General features: G+C 43.0%; 2 protein-coding genes across 5 annotated transcripts in view; both read left to right on the forward strand.

The window, feature by feature from the left end:
- ggps1 (geranylgeranyl diphosphate synthase 1) overlaps positions 1 to 8952 on the forward strand; it is a 60021-nt gene extending 51069 nt beyond the window's left edge. For both annotated transcript variants that reach the window (XM_078399115.1, XM_078399116.1), the window contains one exon: positions 7130 to 8952. In XM_078399115.1, coding sequence (XP_078255241.1) covers positions 7130 to 7885 — 756 coding nt within the window. In that variant the 3' untranslated portion in view covers positions 7886 to 8952. The remainder of the gene's footprint in view (positions 1 to 7129) is intronic.
- Positions 8953 to 17050: 8098 nt separating this feature from the next.
- The window catches only part of tbce (tubulin folding cofactor E), a 35470-nt gene continuing 33184 nt past the window's right edge, over positions 17051 to 19336 (forward strand). For 2 of the 3 annotated variants that reach the window (XM_078399112.1, XM_078399113.1), the window contains exon 1: positions 17067 to 17180. The gene's annotated coding sequence lies outside the window, so the exon portion shown is untranslated. Of the gene's footprint in view, positions 17181 to 19336 lie in introns of all 3 variants that reach the window. The other variant, XM_078399111.1, reaches the window with a different exon arrangement.

Here is a 19336-nt window from a genome sequence, read left to right on the forward strand (position 1 = left end):
TGTCTGCTCAGCTCATTCCATACCTACTCAGCCTTGATGGTCAGGCGCGACAAAGAAAGGGCAGAGGAAGTGGACCAGGGGGATTGAGGGGGGGGAGGGGGGAAGAGAGAGTCTGTCATGGAGCAGGGCATGGAGTGGAACAGAGGCCCCACCATCAAATCTATTTTTTTTAAAACAGGTTTAGTTCATTGGTCCAGTCCTGATTGCTTTCCCTCCCCAGGTCACTGGTCTTCTTGTGGCCTGTAATGCTGTTCATACTGCTCCACACATCCCTCGTGTTGTTCTGCTGATGTTTCAACTCCAGCTTCCTCCTGTAGCCGTCCTTGCCCTGTCTCAGTCTCGCCTTCAGGTCTTTCTGCACCCGTTTCACCTCCTCCCTTTCACCATTACGGAAGGCCCTCTTCTTCTGGTTGAGAAGGCCCTTTATGTCACTTGTTGTTGTTGTTGGGGAAACCGTGTACAATCTCAAGGACAACGTTATCTGCACAGACCTTTATGTAGCTGGTAACACAATCCTTAAATCCATCAATGTCCTCTCCATGGGGACTACAGTGTGTGTCCCAGTATGTGACCTCAAAGCCCTGTAGAGCGTCACAGGCCTCCTGTGATGCTCTACAGTTTAACAGGAAGCAAACATTGCAAACATTTTAAAAGTAAATTATTCGATGTTTTTGCAGCTGTAAAGGCTTTGTACAAATGCATACGTTTGATCGTTGAGTTGGGAGCAGCTAAACACATTGTTATAGGTCTTAATAGGTAATTGTCTAGTTTCCCTGGCTCGTGACCCAAACAATGTCTGCTTTCACTTTCACTCATCCCAAGTGTACTGGAGTTAATTGTTTCTGTTGTGCAATGTGTTCAGATGATCACTTTGCTTTTCTACACATCTATTTTAAGATTGTCAACATGACTGGTGGCCTTTTCCAATTGATTTCAATTTTGGGCATGATTCGGGAAACGCCTCATAAAACATAAATTGACAAATTTATTACTTTTTAAATTGTCTAATTGCCTCAACTGTTACAATAATCTCCACATTTGTTGCTTCAATTTCATTTGGACATTGTTAAAATGAATCGGTGTTTGTGAAATATGTAACCAAAATATGCTCCTGAAACAGTAGTAATTTCAAAAGTAAGGAATCCGAAGTCAAACCATGCATTGTCTTTGAAATTATTGCCACAGAGAACAATGGTAAAGACTGCTGAATACAGCAACTTGAGTAAACCAGTTTCGTAATCAATCAAATGGAGAGGAGAATATGTTCTCTAACTTGGCTTTGTTCCAGATTAGCCCAGTAAAGTTGTTAATGAATTCTACTTACTGCTATAAAACTATCCAATAATAAACTTTGATTGTTAACCAATTCTTCAGTTTTCTGTATATACTGACACAGGATAATACTATATTCAGTATGGATGGTTGATACTGGCTTTATTTAAATTGGTTTCAAAAGGTATGCAGAACATAGGAAGATTTTAAAAAGATAAATATGTTTATCTTTGATTTGAGTTTCGGAGTAAGTAGGTCCTTCTGCAGTTGTGCAGGGTCTTGGTGAGATCACATCTGGAATATTGTGGGCAGTTTTGGTCTCTCAATTTGAGGAAGAACATCCTTGCTATTGAGGCAGTGCCGAGGTTAATCCCCAAGATGGCGGGACTGTCATATGAGGAAAGATTGGAAAGACTGGGCTTGTATTCACTGGAATTTAGAAGGATGAGAGGGGATCTTATAGAAATGTATAAAATTATAAAAGGACTGGAAAAGCAAGATGCAGGAAAAATGTCCCCAATGTTGGAGTCCAGAACCAGGGGCCACAGTCTAAGAATAAAGGGGAGGCCATTTAAAACTGAGATGAGAAAAAACTTTTAAACCCAGAAAGTTGAGAATATTTGGAATTCTCTGCCACAGAAGGCAGTAGAGGCCAATTCACTTGAATTATTTAAAAGATAGTTAGATATAGCTCTAGGGGCTAGTGGAATCAAGGGATATGGGGAGAAGGCAGGCACGGATTACTGATTGTGGATGATCAGCCATGATCACAATGAATGGCAGTACTGGCTCGAAGGGCCAAATGGCCTCCTCCTGCACCTATTTTCTATGTGTCTATGTTTTAAACTGGTTCAGACTACATCGAAAAATAGGTGCAGGAGTAGGCCATTCGGCCCTTCGAGCCAGCACTGCCATTCAATATAATCATGGCTGATCATCCAAAATCAGTACCCCGTTCCAGTTATCCCCCCAAATCCCTTGATTTCCTTAGCCCCACGAGCTAAATCTAACTCTCTCTTGAACACATCCAGTGAATTGGCCTCCATTGCCTTCTGTGGCAAAGAATTGCACAGATTCACAACTCTCTGGGTGAAAATCTTTTTTCTCATCTCAGTTCTAAATGGCCTACCCCTTATTCCTAAACTGTGACCCCTGGTTCTGGAATCCCCCAATATCGGGAACATTTTTCCTGCATCTACCCTGTCCAATCTCAAGAATTTTATATATTTCTAAAAGATCCCCTCTCATCCTTCTAAATTCCAGCGAATACAAGCCCATTCAACCCATTCTTTCATCATACGTCAGTCCTGCCTTCTGGGAATTAACCTGGTGAACCTATGTTGCACTCCCTCAATAGCAATAATGTCCCTCAAATTAGGAGACCAAAATTGCACACAATACTCCAGGTGTGGTCTCGCCAGGGCCCTGTACAACTGCAATAGGACCTCCTTGAGAGAGATTGGGGATTGGTAAATTGGCCTCTGGTCTTGTTTTGAGATTGCTAATGAAGTAACTTGGTCTGGTCTCGCTTTGAGATTGTTAATTTAGTAAATCAGGTACCTAGAATGTAACCAGGTGACTGTACAAAAATCTAGAACATTTGCACAAGATAATGACCCGAGTGGGGGAAAAAACATTTGTACACCTAGTGGCCATGATCTTGAAATTCACATTAAATTGGGAAGTAGAAGTGGATATTATGGAGTTCTAAAGGAAGTAGTGAAAGTAATTGGATTGCTCTTGCAAAGTGCTGGCATTAACTCGGGTTGAATGATTTTCTTCCATCCTGCAATCTTAGATTTGATTGGCATCAATTAACTAACACAAGCCGTTTCCTCTGACCCATTGCAAACCCGCAATTAAAACAAAACGTTCCATCCATTTGTGTAGTACCTTTTGGGCATTTCATGGTGGTATAATAAGCACAGGATTGACTGAATAGTATAACCATTTTAATAGCATCACTGACTTCAGATTGAGATTACTCATCAAAACATTGAAAGACGACTTGGTGTGCAGGGGACAGAAGTTTGTCCTTGATCTTGATAGCTTGAGGATTTACAGCAAATATAGCAATATAGACAAATAAGTGTCATTCTGAGTGCTGAGCAGATTCTGTGACCTTTTTTAGGAGGGGGGTGGGGTAGGGTAGTGAGGGGAAGGTGTGATAATGAACATTGAATATACAATCTTTATTTCACTGTTTGTTTGAAGTCTGTTTTGAGCCTATTGGTGTAAGTGCAGTGTATAATTTCGTTTTCAATATTTCCATCGGTATGTTTTAGCATTTTTGTCACTGATTTCCATAACAAATGTTGCACTAAAGTAGTTGGACATTAAGAGTTCTGGTGAAATGTACACAATTCTTGTCCATGGGGTAATGCATCTTTACTGAATGCTTGATTGCTTTAAGCGTATTAGGTCATGACTGCAGTTTCAACATAATAAGATTAGCATTTGTTTTGGTGCACAGAATTTCTTAAATGAGGGATACAAGTGCATGAAGTAATGCATTGCTAATAATAGCTCTTTTGTGCAGAGCTGTCATTTGATATTTAAGTAGGAAGATCATAAGTGGTTGTGTGGTTAACGATTTAGATGAGGGAATTAAATGTAACGTCTCTAAATTTGTGGATGACACAAAACTGGATGGCAGTGTGAGCTGCGAGGAGGATTGTATGAGGCTGCAGGGTGACTTGGATAGGTTGGGCGAGTGGGAGAAGCATGGCAGATGCAGTATAATGTGGATAAATGTGAGGTTATCCACTTTGGTGGCAAGAACTGGAAGGCAGATTATCTGAATGGTGTCAGATTAGGAGAAGGGGAGGTGCAACGAGACCTGGGTGTGCTTGTACATCAATCACTGAAAGTGAGCATGCAGGTGCAGCAGGCAGTGAAGAAAGCCAATGACATGTTGGCATTCATTGCAAGAGGATTTGAGTTTAGGAGCATCAGGAGGTCCTACTGCAGTTGTACAGGGCCCAGGTGAGGCTGCACCTGTGCAATTTTGGTCTCCGAATTTAAGGAAGGACATTATTGCTATTGAGGGAGTGCGGGGTAGGTTCACCAGGTTAATTCACGGGATGGCGCGACTGACGTATGATGAAAGAATGGGTTGACTGGGCTTGTATTCGCTGGAATTTAGAAGGATGAGAGGGGATCTTTTAGAAACATATAAAATTCTAGGAGGATTGGACAGGGTAGATGCAGGAAAAATGTTCCTGATGTTGGGGGTCCAGAACCAGGGGTCACAGTTTAAGAATAAGGGGTAGGCTATTTAGGACTGAGATGAGGAAAAACTTTTTAACCCAGAGAGTTGTGAATCTGTGGAATTCTCTGCCACAGAAGGCAGCGGAGGCCGATTCGCTGGATGTGTTCAAGAGAGAGTTAGATTTAGCTCTTGGGGCTAAGGGGATAAAGGGATATGAGAAAAAAGCCGGAATGGGGTACTGATTTTGGACGATCAGCCATGATCATATTGAATGGCGGTGCTGGCTTGAAGGGCCGAATGGCCTACTCCTGCACCTATTTTCTATGTTTCTATGTATTGGGCTGTGAAAAACATTGGACTGAAATTGGAATGTTTTTGTTTTTTCTGCCATTTATTTGATTTTTGGGGATGTGGTCTTGATTAATGATTAGTGTAAAAGGAATTCTTTTTGTAGCTCAGATTATTAGAATAACTAGGAATAAAAGAGCTCATTAGGGTTGATATTTATATCAAGTTTTCATTCACTGCACTCTAACCTGGGGATGGGTACATAACTTTTTTGATCATTTAGGAAGCTTGACTAAACTGCTCAAAATGAATATTTTGAATAGATGTGTTTTGTGTGCCATGGTACTGTTTTATTTTCAATTTGTATACTCACTGAGAAAATGCTAATTCTATGCTGGAACTAAAGGGAAGTGAGTGAATTTGTTGATCAGAGACAATCTCTTCTGCTGCACCAGCATTTGGAATTGTGTAGATTGCCCTAATGTTGAGAAAAGGACTGGATACTTCAACACCATTGCAATGCTATTTCTTAGACCTCACTGACTTTGGCAGAGCCACTGAGCTTTGAGTGGATAGCAATGAGCTAGTGACAGGAGAGACAGAAGTCTTTAGTGTTTTCTCCCACTCCTGATCCTTGCTTGGGTGCAATACTATGGAAGGTTTCAAATCTGACATTCAATCTATCATAGATTCCAGAAAATCCTTTGGAAAGTCATAAAGTTTTGATCCTTAGTAACTTGGCAAGATCGAGGAGGAAAGAATCGTCTTTGGCAGAAAATGCTGAAGGCATGGTCTTGGTGGGGCGATGTGGTTTTTGACATTTGTGAAGAATGAGGTAGTGGAATTGTATAATAAAATTCTAATCCAGCGCCGGCCGTTAAGACTGTGCCAGACTGGCAGATTTACACATTATTGGATTTTACTTGTATTAATACTCAACACAAAGTAATATCATTTTCCAGCAAGCCCATTGAATTTAAAGGAGCATTGAAAACACGAGGTGAGCCAGATGCCAAACCACAAGTATTTCTTTACAACCATTGCAAGAGTTGTACCGTAGATGAGAATTTTAAACTGTTGGTATTGGAAACAAATGCAAGTGAGGATGAATGGAGAGTGCTGTGATGAAATGGGACACAGGAAGCAAAATTTTGGATGTCTGAGTTTAAGATGGATGACAAATTCACTTGAAATAGTACTCTGAAAATAACAAAAGCACAGTTGTTTGGTAGATGAGCTTCGTGGATTGCAGATGACACTGATGTAGTTCGGAGCTGATGTGTGGGATACCAAGTCACAGTAATCGGCCTCAAACAGTGGATTTGGGTGCATTACTATGGATGTAGTGGGGCTGAAGATGACTGCTTTGTTCTACCCATATGTTTAACTGGGAGAAGTTCCAGCCCATCCAAGCAGTCTGACAACACAGTGGAAATATCTTCACCGCTAGAGTAGGGTATCATCAGCACACAACCAGTTAACACATTTCCCTGATGACTGAATGAACCAGAAAATATGTATGGTTTAAGAACTTAGTACAGGTGTCCGAGGTAATGGGGAGAAGGCAGGAGAATGGGATTAGGAGGGTGAGATAGATCAGCCATGATTAAATGGCAGATTAAACTTGATGGGCCGAATGGCCTAAATCTTCTACTCATTGCTTATGACCTTGTGAACTTGGAAAAGGAATCAGTTTGATTATACGGTATTTGCCAAATAGACTTTTATCTACTTGGCGGTTCTTGAAAAATTGAGCAAATATTCACTGACTAGCATGGGAAGATTATGGTGTGGTTAGTTTGGGTGGAGTTAGAAATGAATTGAACGGGGCTATATGTGGAAGAAACTGAAGAGATTTGGGAAGAAAGGATTGGGAAATGATGTGGCAATTATAGATTGGTTTGGGGGTCAGGTGTCAGATTTAACGGGCAGCTCAACTAATGGGCTAGAGACAAGAGATTGGATTTAAAACCTCTTCTTGACAAATTAGGACTCTTATTCCAAATCCGTGATGATTATGCATTAGTTGAGCTGCTGTGTGGCCCCTTCCACTGGTGAGAAGTTGAGATGGGGATGGGTTTCAAGAGGAAGTATTGTAAACAGTACTGTAGGGAGGAACTACAGATGCAGTTTCAACCAAGGACAGACACAAAAAGCTGGAATAACAGCGGGTCAGGCAGCGTCTCTGGAGAAAAGGAATAGGTGACGTTTTGGGTCGAGACCCTCCTTCAGTGTCTGTCTACTGTTTAATGTTTTTTTATTCAGTCAGATCTAGAAGGGAATAATGTTCATATGTGATTTTTGTTCTTCAGAACCAACTTAAACTTGGGAATATACATTTTTTGCTTTTTATTCCAGATTATCATAGAAGTTACAGAAATGTTGCACAGTGCCAGCTTGCTGATTGATGATATTGAGGACAATTCGAAGCTGCGCCGTGGCTTTCCTGTGGCACACAGCATCTATGGCATTCCATCCGTCATAAACTCTGCCAACTATGTCTACTTCTTGAGCCTGGAGAAGGTGCTGACCCTTGACCATTCAGAAGCAACTAAACTCTTCACCCAGCAGTTGCTGGAGCTGCATCGTGGGCAGGGCCTGGATATCCATTGGAGGGATACCTACACCTGCCCCACCATAGAAGATTACACGGCAATGGTGCTGCAGAAGACTGGAGGCCTCTTTGGCTTGGCTGTCGGGCTCATGCAATTGTTCTCTGACAAGAGATTGGATTTAAAGCCTCTCCTTGACAAATTAGGACTCTTATTCCAAATCCGGGATGATTATGCAAACCTGTTTAGTAAGGAATACAACGATAACAAGGGGTTTTGTGAAGATTTAACAGAGGGCAAGTTTTCATTCCCTCTTATTCATGCTATCAGGTCACATCCAGAAAGTACTCAGGTGCAGAATATTTTGCGCCAAAGAACTGAAAATATAGATGTAAAGAAGTACTGTGTGAATTATCTTCAAAAGGTTGGTTCTTTTGATTACACAAAGCAGACTCTCCTGGAGTTGGAAGCAGAAGCGTACAAAATTATTGACAAGCTTGGAGGCAATCCACAATTAATAGCACTAATAGAAACACTTGGCCAAATGTATAAAGAGAGTTGAAAGAACTTTCCCTTTTTTCCTTTGCTCGCTTAATTCCTTCTGTGCATGTAAGCACACTTTCATGCAGTTCCTTTATTCATGAGCACCCTCTCCAGTCTTTTGAGCTCACCCAATTGTTCTGAACCTTTTCTCCCCCAACACCTCCAATCGTGTGCAATGGATTTAAACATGCACTTGTGTTTGTGTTAGGATATTTATTCTGTAATATCCTTGCCCTGCAAAAGAGTATTGGCTGTGATGGAACACTACTTTTAGTATGGTGATAATTAGGTTCCAGCATATTGCCAGGATTTTATCCATGACTAGACATGTGGTCCATTCTTTCAATGACTGAATTTTGCAGTCTTAAGCTGCTAGTTTAACCTCTTCTCCAACCTGCAGCAAGACCTGGAAATGTGATTGAGACGCTATTGCCAGTGATCCCAAGAATGCCCAAAAGGCATTGTTCTCATACTTGTCATACAAGTATTGAGAAAAGTTGGAAGAAGGTTGAACAAAGACTGGGATCTTGCATGAGATCTTTTAATGGGGGAGACTATCACTGATATTTTTTGGGATTCGAAGCTTGCAGATCTGCCATATGTAATTTCTTGTGCACTGGGACTGCTAGGGCAATTTCAGTAGATAAGAATGATATCTTGCAGATTGCTCACTGCTTGTACTGTGGGAGCAAATGATGTTCAATTGCAGTTTGCTAAAAACATGCACATTTTCTCCCAGGGATAATGTATAAAATATAAACCTGCAAATGCTAGTGCTAGTACATAAAACCCCATATGTCAAGCATTTTAAAAATAAATTGGGTACTTTATAAGGCCACGGTCAAGATTGCTTTTACATTTTTATGCAGATCAGTCTCCAAGTGATAAACATTTGGGCCTTTTCAGTTTAAAAAAAAAAAACTCTGGTTCATTGTTAGTGAACGTGTGTAGAGAAAAAGGCCTGGCAGCTTGCTTTCAGAGCCGGACAAGGAAAGTTTATCGCTAAAAATTATGTAGGGGGGTGCTTTTTTCCATTAAACGTACTTCTAGGATATTTTAAAAGTTTGACTTTGAACAAAAATGTATTTTGGGGGGGGAGGGGGGGGGGGGGGGTTGAAGGCAAGAAAACTGTTAGCCAAAGATTTTAAGGACACCAACTTCAAAGTGTAGAAACAAAAGACCTGCAGATGGTGGTTTACATGAAAGGATAGTGCTGGAGTAACTTTAGCGGGTCAGGCAGCATCTCTGGAGAACATGGATAGATGATGTTTTAGGTCAGGACTCTTCATAGTGAGTTTTGATTTGGGTATTTTGTCAAATATTTTTCATGGCAGCAAGTTATTAATGATTAACTAAATGATTTTCCAGCTGTCTTACATTTTAGAATGCTAGTGTAACCACAATGTCTGATGTGCAAGTAGTGTTAAGTTATTTGCAGGTTAAATGTCCCCGTGCTGTGTGCCTTAGCATTTTTGCACTGTTCTTATTCAACTCAGTCATTTTGTTCTCTTAGTGGGGAGGGAGGGAGGGGGGGTTGGTGAACTTGAAAATTGTCCTTGTAAGCACTCTGGTCATTTGGGATTTGCAATCCCTTATGATATGGTTATGATCTCTCGCCTTTTGTTTGCTCATAGCCATTGGCAACATTCAGTTTGCCTCAGCCAATTTCAGACAAATGTTTATTGATCTTGTGCACCATTCTGATATTGTAAAACCTCTATATAAAAACGACAGTTTTCAAATTTAATTCACTCTGCTACTCATACTTTCTGGCCAACATTACTTCTATTTAGTTGGGATCTTAAATGCAAGTGAGACATCCCCCAAGGACTGTTATCAAATCTACCTTGAAACTGGAATAATTGTGTGGGTGGCAATGGAGTCAAGCTCTTAAAATGAAGGACCACCTAGGTCTTCTGGCCCATTGTAGAAATATCCATAAGCAGAACAAACATGAGTAATCCCATTCAGGTAAATTAACGGAGCATGACACAAATATTTTATTTCCAAAAACGTTATTGGATTGGGGCTGGAGTTGAGATTAATGGAAGATCATCAGGTTAGATCTAGGCTATTCAGGAATGACATCAGTAAACAGTTAAAAAGCCATTCATAATTGTTTGTCTTCTAATGATTTGTTATGGGGATACAATTGGTTCTCAGGATTGATTTGCTTCTGGTAAGGATATTAAGGTAAATGTCATTTGAATACCACACTACCAAAATATGAATTGCATTCGGCCTAATAGTCACAATTTTTGGTCAAACATGAACCGAGCTATGTTCTGCCTAGTTTGCACTATGTAAAGCTTTTGGGCTCATTGACAATCCTGATCTGGGTTTTTTTGGTCCCCCTTGCCCTCCACTTGCCCTTCAATTCAATCTGTTCATATCCATCATGTTTGATTACAGATCTTTCTTTTGGTCAGAACTCGTAGATAAACACCAACCAATGCCTCTAAGATGGGAATCTTATTGGATTTCTGTGCACTGAATGCCACAGCAGATTGACATTGTATGGAGTTCAGCAAATACCTCCAGATCTTTATCATGTCAAGATCTTGCACAATGCAACACTTTTTCTAAAGAAAATAGCCTTTCTCGGCTCTTTTTAGGGAGACTACGAATCAGTGAGGTCAGGAAACAAATGAGTGTTCTATCAATAATGTACCACTGCTGAAGGGACTTCAACACTCCTTGGAATTGATGGGATTTGCACAATGGGATTTTTTACAATTATGTAAAACAAACAATAAAATCAACTACATTATTCAACCAGTGTGTGAACCTTGATTCCAGTATTATAGCATCTCATTATCTGTGGTGGTTCTAATAAGGTGCATTCCGTTTGAGTTGTGCATGAGATCCCTAGATTGCGAATAACCTAACTCAATGAACCTTCTTTCATACATTTTTCAAGCTGGCAATTAAATGGTTCATGTTATTCATTAATGACTGGGTGCATTATTTATTCAATTAGTTAGGGTGAATATTCAATGAATTGAAAGTAGAACGATCAATATGTGTAGCTACAGAAAATTGTTTCAGGTTTAAAGAGAAATTTGCTTAAAAACATCTCTGGAATGGAATCCAGGCATTTCCATATGATTGTACATAATATGTTTGGCTCATGAACAAAATAATAGATTGTAAAGTCACATTGGATTGAGTGTGACTGCTGGTAAACTCACTTTGGCCCTGCTGGAACAATCCACAGAACTACTAAAGTCTATCTTAAATGTGGAAAGATCCTCTTTTCCACGTGGTCTTTACACTGTTAACTTGATGGTGATGAACCTGCGGTAGTGCTTTCCTCAAGAGGAGTTCACGCATTGAGTTCGATTGCAAATATACTCGAGTCACTCCACAACTTTGCAGGATCAATTTTTTGAAATGACTTACTCCTTTTGATTTGACCTGCTCCCTACTAGCTGGTAAAGCACTTCATTCGCTCAACCTGTTGTAAGATGAAGCCTATTCTACCCATCTTTCTGATGCACATTAATTTACCCTTCTCTTACATCTGTCATGATACCAAATTGTTTCTGGTGCCTTCTCAGGCAAATTTCATCCAGTAACTCTGGACAGGTGTCCAATCTTTTCAATTTGAGCCCATCTAAAACTTTTCCAGTTTCTCTGTCATCCCCTACTGTAGACAATTTAAGTAAAAAGATGAATGAAAATTAGAATACTTTTACCCGAACATTCTGGTAGTACCCCACAGATTAAGAGTTTAGTGTCCAGGAATACGGTGTCCTGGTGAGTATTCCCTCAGCACTGTGACTCCAACATAGCAGCACTTCCTCACGGTAACTGCTCTCACGATGCATATTCGGTCAGCATTGCCCCTCCCGCAATGGATTACTCATTTTTTGTTAACATAGAAACATAGAAAATAGGTGCAGGGGGAGGCCATTCGGCCCTTCAAGCCAGCACCGCCATTCATGGTGATCATGTTGTTGTTGATTCTTCTCCTTATCTCTTTCCTCCCAATATGTGTATGTGTTGTGTCTAGTATGTGTTGTATGCCCAGTATGTGTTGCCCCTCCGCACATAGGATTTACTGTACGTTAATTGTCTTTTTCCTTTGGGGTAGATTTTAGTGTAACATCCAGCCAAGGTATGGTGAGTGAGTGTTCTGAATGCAGTAAAGATTCTGGATTCATTTTCTGTTTGTAATGGTCAAGCTAAACCTGATGAGATTTCCACTTCTGCTTCGCACTTTGCTAAAGCCATCAGTCCGGTCAAGTACAAGAGGATTGTTCATTCTCAATTATGACAACTTTATATGCAATCTGAAATAGCTTCACTGTGTAGAAGCAGCCTCAGTCCAATAAATTCAATGTATTGAATGTAATACATATAATGTCTTCCCTACATTTTTTTGACAAATGGGTATTGTGCTTCTGTCAAACCTGGAGTAGTTTTTGTCAAAGGTCATGTATCACCTGTCAACTATTCATAGCAAAGCTCCCAGGCCAAGTTCTCATTTAGCAGGTGTGCTTTGGTGTATTTAATAGAACAGTACAGCCGAGGTACAGGCCCTTTGGCTGACAATGTCTGTGTTGGGCATGATGCCAAGACCAACTCTTTTCTGCCTGCACATAATCCATATCCCTCCATTCCCTGCATATCCATGTACCTACCCAAAAGTCACTTAAATACCACTGTTGTATCTGCCTCCACCACCACCCTTGGCAGCACACTTCAGGCACCCACCAATTTCTGTGTGTGTAAAAAATAAAAAAAAACATTTTCCCTGCACATTTCCTTTAAACTTTGCCCCTCTCAAGCTAGGCTCTTGAGTGTTTGGTATTTAATGAATTAACTTCCAGTAACATTCAGTGACATTCTCAATCTCGTTGTACTTGTACAATGACAATAAAATATATTGTATTGTAATTGTCTTAAAGGAATCTCATCCCCACACCCGCCCCCAACTCCCTTTCTCTATGGCTTGGATCCATGGGTGTGTGTAGGATAACAGTTGATCAGGGTGCCTGCCACCAATGACATGTCTTCGCACACACCTTCATGTGCACACTCAACATTAATCGACCCTTGTAAAGAGTGAGGGTGTGTAGTTGTGTGATTGCGATTTTTATTTATCCAGTCTGGTCATTTTGTTACCCCAGGTTTCCATGCAATACCTTTCAATTCAAGATGCAACAGAAAATCCACAAGGTCGTGGGGAGAACAAGCAAACTCCAAGCTGACAGCAAGGTCGTTGGTGCTAGGGCAACACTTCTACGTCCTTTCTGTAATGGGGCGACCTCTCACTTTCTGTTACAAAGTGCTGGTGTCAGGCAGCAACTCCAGAGATGCTGCCTAAACCGCTGATTTACTCCTCCAGTACGCTGTCTTTTTTTTGTAGATCAATATCTGCTGTCTACTTCCTTTCTGCTCTTTGCCTATTCCACCAAAGCCTTGCTCTTCGTAGCTTTATTCCTTTCTCTTTGTCTTCTGCGTCGCTCTGCTGCCCCGTTCTCTCCTGTCCAGGCAGCATAGCCCTGGAAACCACCTTAACCCGATATGGTTAAGCCACAGAGTTCCAGGCAATGATTGTGTCCCAGGGAGCTAGCTATTCACGGCCGTAGTGCGACTTCCCTTGTTCAGTGTGTACGCGCAAGGTCGCTTAATAAGAAAAAATAACACCACTGCATTCTGCAGGATTCTGGGAGCCAGTGGCGTTTCAAGACTTCGATTGATATATCTGGCGTGGCATGTCCGAGAAAAAGGCAGAATGGAGAAATAAATCTGTCCTGGGCTAATTGAATCCCTTGGACTCAAATGATTTTTTTCCTACTCTTCTCACGTAGCCGCAAACTATCGAAGCCGGTCGCTCATCAATCACGTTGCAGAAATCTAATTTCTCAGCATGTGGAAATCGCCACCACAAAAAAAAAAGATTAAGAGCGAGTAAAAGATGTATTTAAGGGGAAACATCACTCACATGCGGGAGGAACAGGCTACAGAGAGGTGACTCGGGTAGAGCCAGTGTGGTGTACACGGGATGTATTTCCACGTATGAACCTGGTGGTTCCCCTCGATATGCCGACTCCTCTCTGTCTCCCATTCTTTTCTGTCCATGCTTGTTCCGCCAATGCATTACTCTTCAGCATCTCGTATCTTTGCTCTTTGTTCTCTCCCCACGATGTGGCAACATGGGTAGCTGTCCGAGAGGGTGCAGCCAGTAAATCTTGCTGTTCACAAGCTGCCAGGCACGGGTCCTCTTGTGATCTTTGTCCCGGGGACTCTCGTCCCTCAAAGAATTCCCGATGAGATGCAAAGAACTGCAGATGCTGGAATCTTGAGCAAAACACAAAGTGCTGGAGGAACTCAGCGGGTCAGGCAGCATCTATGGAGGGTGTGGATAAGCGACGTTTCGGGTCGGAGCCCTTCACAGATTCCAGAGGAGATGTGGGTTCATGTATGTGTGTGCAATCAATTGCATAAAAATATGTTTTGGTTCAATACCAAAGCAGTCACAAAAAAAAGTGGACAGTATTTGTGCAGTATTTCAATAATGCTTTCATTACTTGCAATTTTTATGTACTTAGTTACTATTTGATTCTGTTCTTCGAGACAAGGCTGAGTATTGACTTACTGTCACCTGCTGGATGAATTTAGTATTACAGAGTGGACAGAAACTGAACAGGGGAAACCGAACTTACACTTAAAGGCCATGCAACCCTCCCAGCCCATTAAGCTAATAAATTCCTTCTCTCCAGAGATGCTGCCTGTCCTGCTGAGTTACTCCAGCATTGTGTGCCTATCTTCGATTTAAACCAGCATCTGCAGTTATTTCCTACACATTTTGTCTGCTCCACTGCGAAATCTACTCAAGGTATGTCTACTTGAGGATTTTAGTTTAGGAGCAAAGGGGTCATACTGCAGTTGTACAAGGCCCTGGTGAGACCACACCTGGTTGATTGTGTGCAATTTTGGTCTCCTAATTTGAGGAAGGACATTATTGCTATTGAGGGAGTGCAACGTTGGTTCACCAGGTTAATTCCCAGGATGGCGGGACTCACGTATGATGAAAGAATGGGTCGACTGGACTTGTATTCGCTGGAATTTAGAAGGATAAGAGGGGATCTTATAGAAACATATAAAATTCTTAGAGGATTGGACAGGGTAGATGCGGGAAAAATGTTCCCGATGTTGGAGGAGTCCAGAACCAGGGGTCCCAGTTTAAGAATAAGGGGTAGGCCATTTAGGACTGAGATGAGGAAAAACTTTTTCACCCAGAGAGTTTCAAAATCTGTGGAATTCTCTGCCACAGAAGGCAGTGGAGGCCAATTCACTGGATGTTTTCAAGAGAGAGTTAGATTTAGTTCTTAGGGCTAAGGGAATCATGGGGTATGAGGAAAAAGCTGGTACGGGGTACTGATTTTGGATGATCAGCCATGATCATATTGAATGGCGGTGCTGGCTCGAATGGCCTAATCCTGCACCTATTTTCTGTGTTACTTTGAAGTTCTCCGACGAGAATTCAGCAGCAACCTCTCTCACTGCTCCCCCTCTGTGATTCCTCCTGCTCTCTGACTCTATTCTACATTGTCCTTGATCTCCATTCCCTTTGTCCTGTTTTCACACCTACACTTCCTTTAGCTATACACCTCCTTATCTAAGTACCTCCCATTCCCCCGACATCAGTCTGAAGGGTCTCGACCTGAAACGTCACCCATTCCTTCTCTCCAGAGATGCTATCTAACCCGCTGAGTTACTCCAGCATTTTGTCTTTTTCTGTAAACAAGCACCTGCAGTTTTTATTTTAAACATGATAGTAGCAGACAGCTGAGGTTAGCGGGAGAAGAGGGGGAGGGCGGTAAAGGGGTAGTGATTCCAGACACTAAATGCCCAGAAATAGCAAACGGAACTAAGAGTCCGTTAAATGGAACGAACGGGAAGGCAGGAAAAGCAGGAGGCAGCTGAAATTTCAAACTCGTTTTAGCAATTGAAGCAGTCGATAACAGGAACTGTAGAAAATAAAATTTAGCAAGTGAACAACATATGTGTGGAGGAGTCAACATGCAGAAACAAACACTCTTACACAATAGTTACACAAAAAGACGATGTGCTGGAGTAACTCAGTGAGTCAGGCAGCATCTCTGGAGAACATGGATAAGTGAAACGTCGCCTATCCATGTTCTCCGGAGATGCTGCCTTATCTGCCGCATTACTCCAGCATGTTGTGTCCTTGTGGGTGGAGGAGCAGTTAACGCTCCAGGCACCCGAGACTGACACATTTTCTCACCCAAGTCTATGAGATATTCTGATCATTTTAAACACCCATTAATTACTTCTTAAAAACCCATCAATTCAATCGTTAGAAATACAATATAAAAACGTGGTACAAGATGGGATAAGGCATCTTTGTTTGTATATTATCTTTGGTTGGCCATTGCAGCAAAATACAAATCATTTTTTTAATACATGAAGATAAACAGATCCAATGCGATATGACAGAGAAACTATCTCCTCTTGTGCAGGGATCTGAAGCATGACATGGAGCATAACAGGACGGCAGGTGCTGGAAATTTGACCAAATCACAAAGAGCTGGAGGAACTCGGCGGTTTAGGCAGCATCTGTAGATAGACAGACAACGTTTCGGATCGGGGGTCTTCTTCAGGGGGGAGAATGCTGGAAAAGAGGTAGCGTTGGCTTGGAGTTTGGGAGGCATGCAAGCAGTGAACCAAGGACTTGTACACGAACAGGAACTATTTCGGGAGATATTGATCAAACGCGAGCAAACAGCTTGCTCTGCAACGATGAATTGAGTTGAAGATGGAAACAAAATGCTGGAGTAACTCAACAGGTCAGGGAGCATCTCTGGAGAAAAAGGACGGGCGATGTTTCTGACGTTTCTTCAGACCCCTGAGCTGAAGCAGCTGTTTCCAAGGTATACGACTGTGAATAAATCACACCCAGACCAACCAGGGAGAGTGGGCAGCCCCCTCACCTGCGACCCAGGGGAGGCAGCCCCTCATCTGTAACCAGCAGGTGACAGCAGCTGGAGCCCGCACCGCTCACGTGTGACCCGCGGCGGCGCCCCTTCCCCCTCACCTGAAGCCCTGTGACCGCGGGCAGCGGGCGGTCCCTCACCTGGCGCCCAGTGGCAGCGGGCGGTCCCTCACCGGCTGTGCCCCGCGGGTTCACTGCCCCGCGTCCCTCCCGCCGCCAGGGTGCGCCCGTCAGCCCCAGCGGCCGCCGTCGCTGCACCAAACCCGTCCGTGCGGGAAACGGCGGTGCTTGGGCGGCAGTTCCGCCGCGTTGCCTGGAGACCGAGGGCGGCAGGAGGCGATGGCGGGTGAGTGAGTGAATCTCCGTGCGAGCTCCCGGTGCCGACCAATCTGGACATGGCAGCGGGACTCGGGCAGCTGGGGTGGAGGTCGCGGCCCTCGGGGGCGGTGCCAGGGCTGGCGGCCCAGCCCGGCCCGGCTCAGGACTGCGGCTGGAGGGGCGGCCGGGGCTGAGGGGGATCGGGAGGGTCCCGGGCAGGGGGGGGGGGGGGAGATGGTGACGGGCAAGTCCCTGACTGTCCCGGGGTGAGGAGAGGAGAGGAGAGGCGAGAAGGTAAGGTAGGTTTCTGGATGGGCTGCACAGCGAGGGCGACATGAGTCGGCTTTTATTCACCCAGTAACATTGTTTCAGTTGTGATCTGGTGAAAGTGTTTAGTGTGTTAGTAGGGGAGACAACCCGTTTCCTGGCTCTGGCGAGGAGTCTCAGCACAAGGAGGCAAAATTTTAATACCTGAACAAGGCAATTTAGCGATGGAGGCTCCAACTCTCTCCAAAGCAAAGGCCTGTCGGGCAGAGACAGGCTCTTTGGCTCTCCATGTCTATGTCCTGGCTAATGAAGGCCTCTTCATCTTCAAGGATTTATTTTATGGGTGAAACACCAACATTTCTTTATTCCTCAATCTCACTTGAGATCCACCATTCACGGAGCACTTCCCCAAAATACGTCAGGTACAATTACCTGGATGAAATTCGGTTTGCATTTGTTCCCCCATTTTATAATCTGGTCAGAATCAATCAGAAGCTAAGACTATCTATCCTCTCCACTATCAGCCGTGCTATTTTTTGTGTTAATTGCCAATTGTACTTACTGCATTCATATCCAATTCATCAATGCAAATGACAAACAGAAAGGATCCCAGAAATAATTGCCCTGGTACGTCACTGGTTTCCAATCACAAAAGCATCTCTTCAGCACCATCCTCTGCTCCCTGTGATCAAGCTAAATTTGGACCCAATTGTCAATTTTGCATTGGATCACATGAGCTCCAATTATTTGGACTAGTCTTCCGCATGGGCCTGCTGAAATGTTATGTCGACCATAACACTACACTGCCTCATCAATATATTATTTTATTTCTTCTAAAGGTTTAGTCAAATTAGTAAGACAGGTTCTCTCGTTAGTAAATTGTCCTGACAATCTCAGATCAAACACTGCACTTTCCAATTGTAGATTAATCTTGTCCCTCATGATTTTTATTCCACCATGGGGAGTGGGTGTGGGCGGTTAGTTGCACTGTTGAAATTGAGACTCTAGGGCTTTTAGTGGTTACCCTGGCAGATAAAGCTAAAATGCAGATCAGGTGTAATCTAATTAAATGACAGAACAGACAGATGTTGAATTCTGCTCCTGCTCTTGTTTTCTCGCTCGTGCAGCATTTATCCTGTGGAACTTGCATCTTGGTCTCTGTCTGGCCTTGAATCATCCTAAACTTTGTTTGTTGGATGCGTGGCTGTACAATCTTTAACTCAGCAGTGTACATGATGTTAAAAACCAAGCAAATATATATTGGTGACCTCACCGTGCTGTGACCAGGTGCCAGCACTTGGACACATCCTCGTACCTACCCCTTGACCAGGACCCCATAGACAAACACCAGGCCATCATCTCCCAAACTGCTACTGATCTCATCATCTCTGTTGACCTCTCCTCCATAGCCTCCAACCTCATTGTACCCCCGCCCCGCACTGCCCTCCCCAAAATCCGCAAACGACTGTCCCAGCAGACCCATCATCTCGGCCTGCTCCTGTCCCACTGAACTCATTTCCACATACTTCGTTTCCATCCAATTCCCCCCTTGTCCAGTCCATTCCCACTTAAATCCAATACACCTCATATGCCCTTCAACTCTTCAATAGCTTTCATTCTCTAAGTTCCACCATTGCCTAATCTTCACCATGGATGTCAAACCAAATTTACACCACCATCCCCCACCAGGATGGTCTGAAGGCCCTCTTGTTTCTTCCAATAGGGACCCAATCATTTTTCCTCCACTAACATGATGGGTGAGGGGAATGAAAGTTGGAAGAGTGGAGGGGCAGGGTAAGGTCTGGTTGACACTTGTGAGGTGGGTTATTTGATGGGCAGATGATTAGACAAAGACCAGAGATGAAAAGACAAGAAGGTGTGAGACAAAATAATTGAAGAGTTGAGAATGTATCACTT

Source organism: Rhinoraja longicauda, chromosome 5, assembly GCF_053455715.1.
Source record: "Rhinoraja longicauda isolate Sanriku21f chromosome 5, sRhiLon1.1, whole genome shotgun sequence".
NCBI classification, from domain to species: Eukaryota; Metazoa; Chordata; class Chondrichthyes; order Rajiformes; family Arhynchobatidae; genus Rhinoraja; species Rhinoraja longicauda.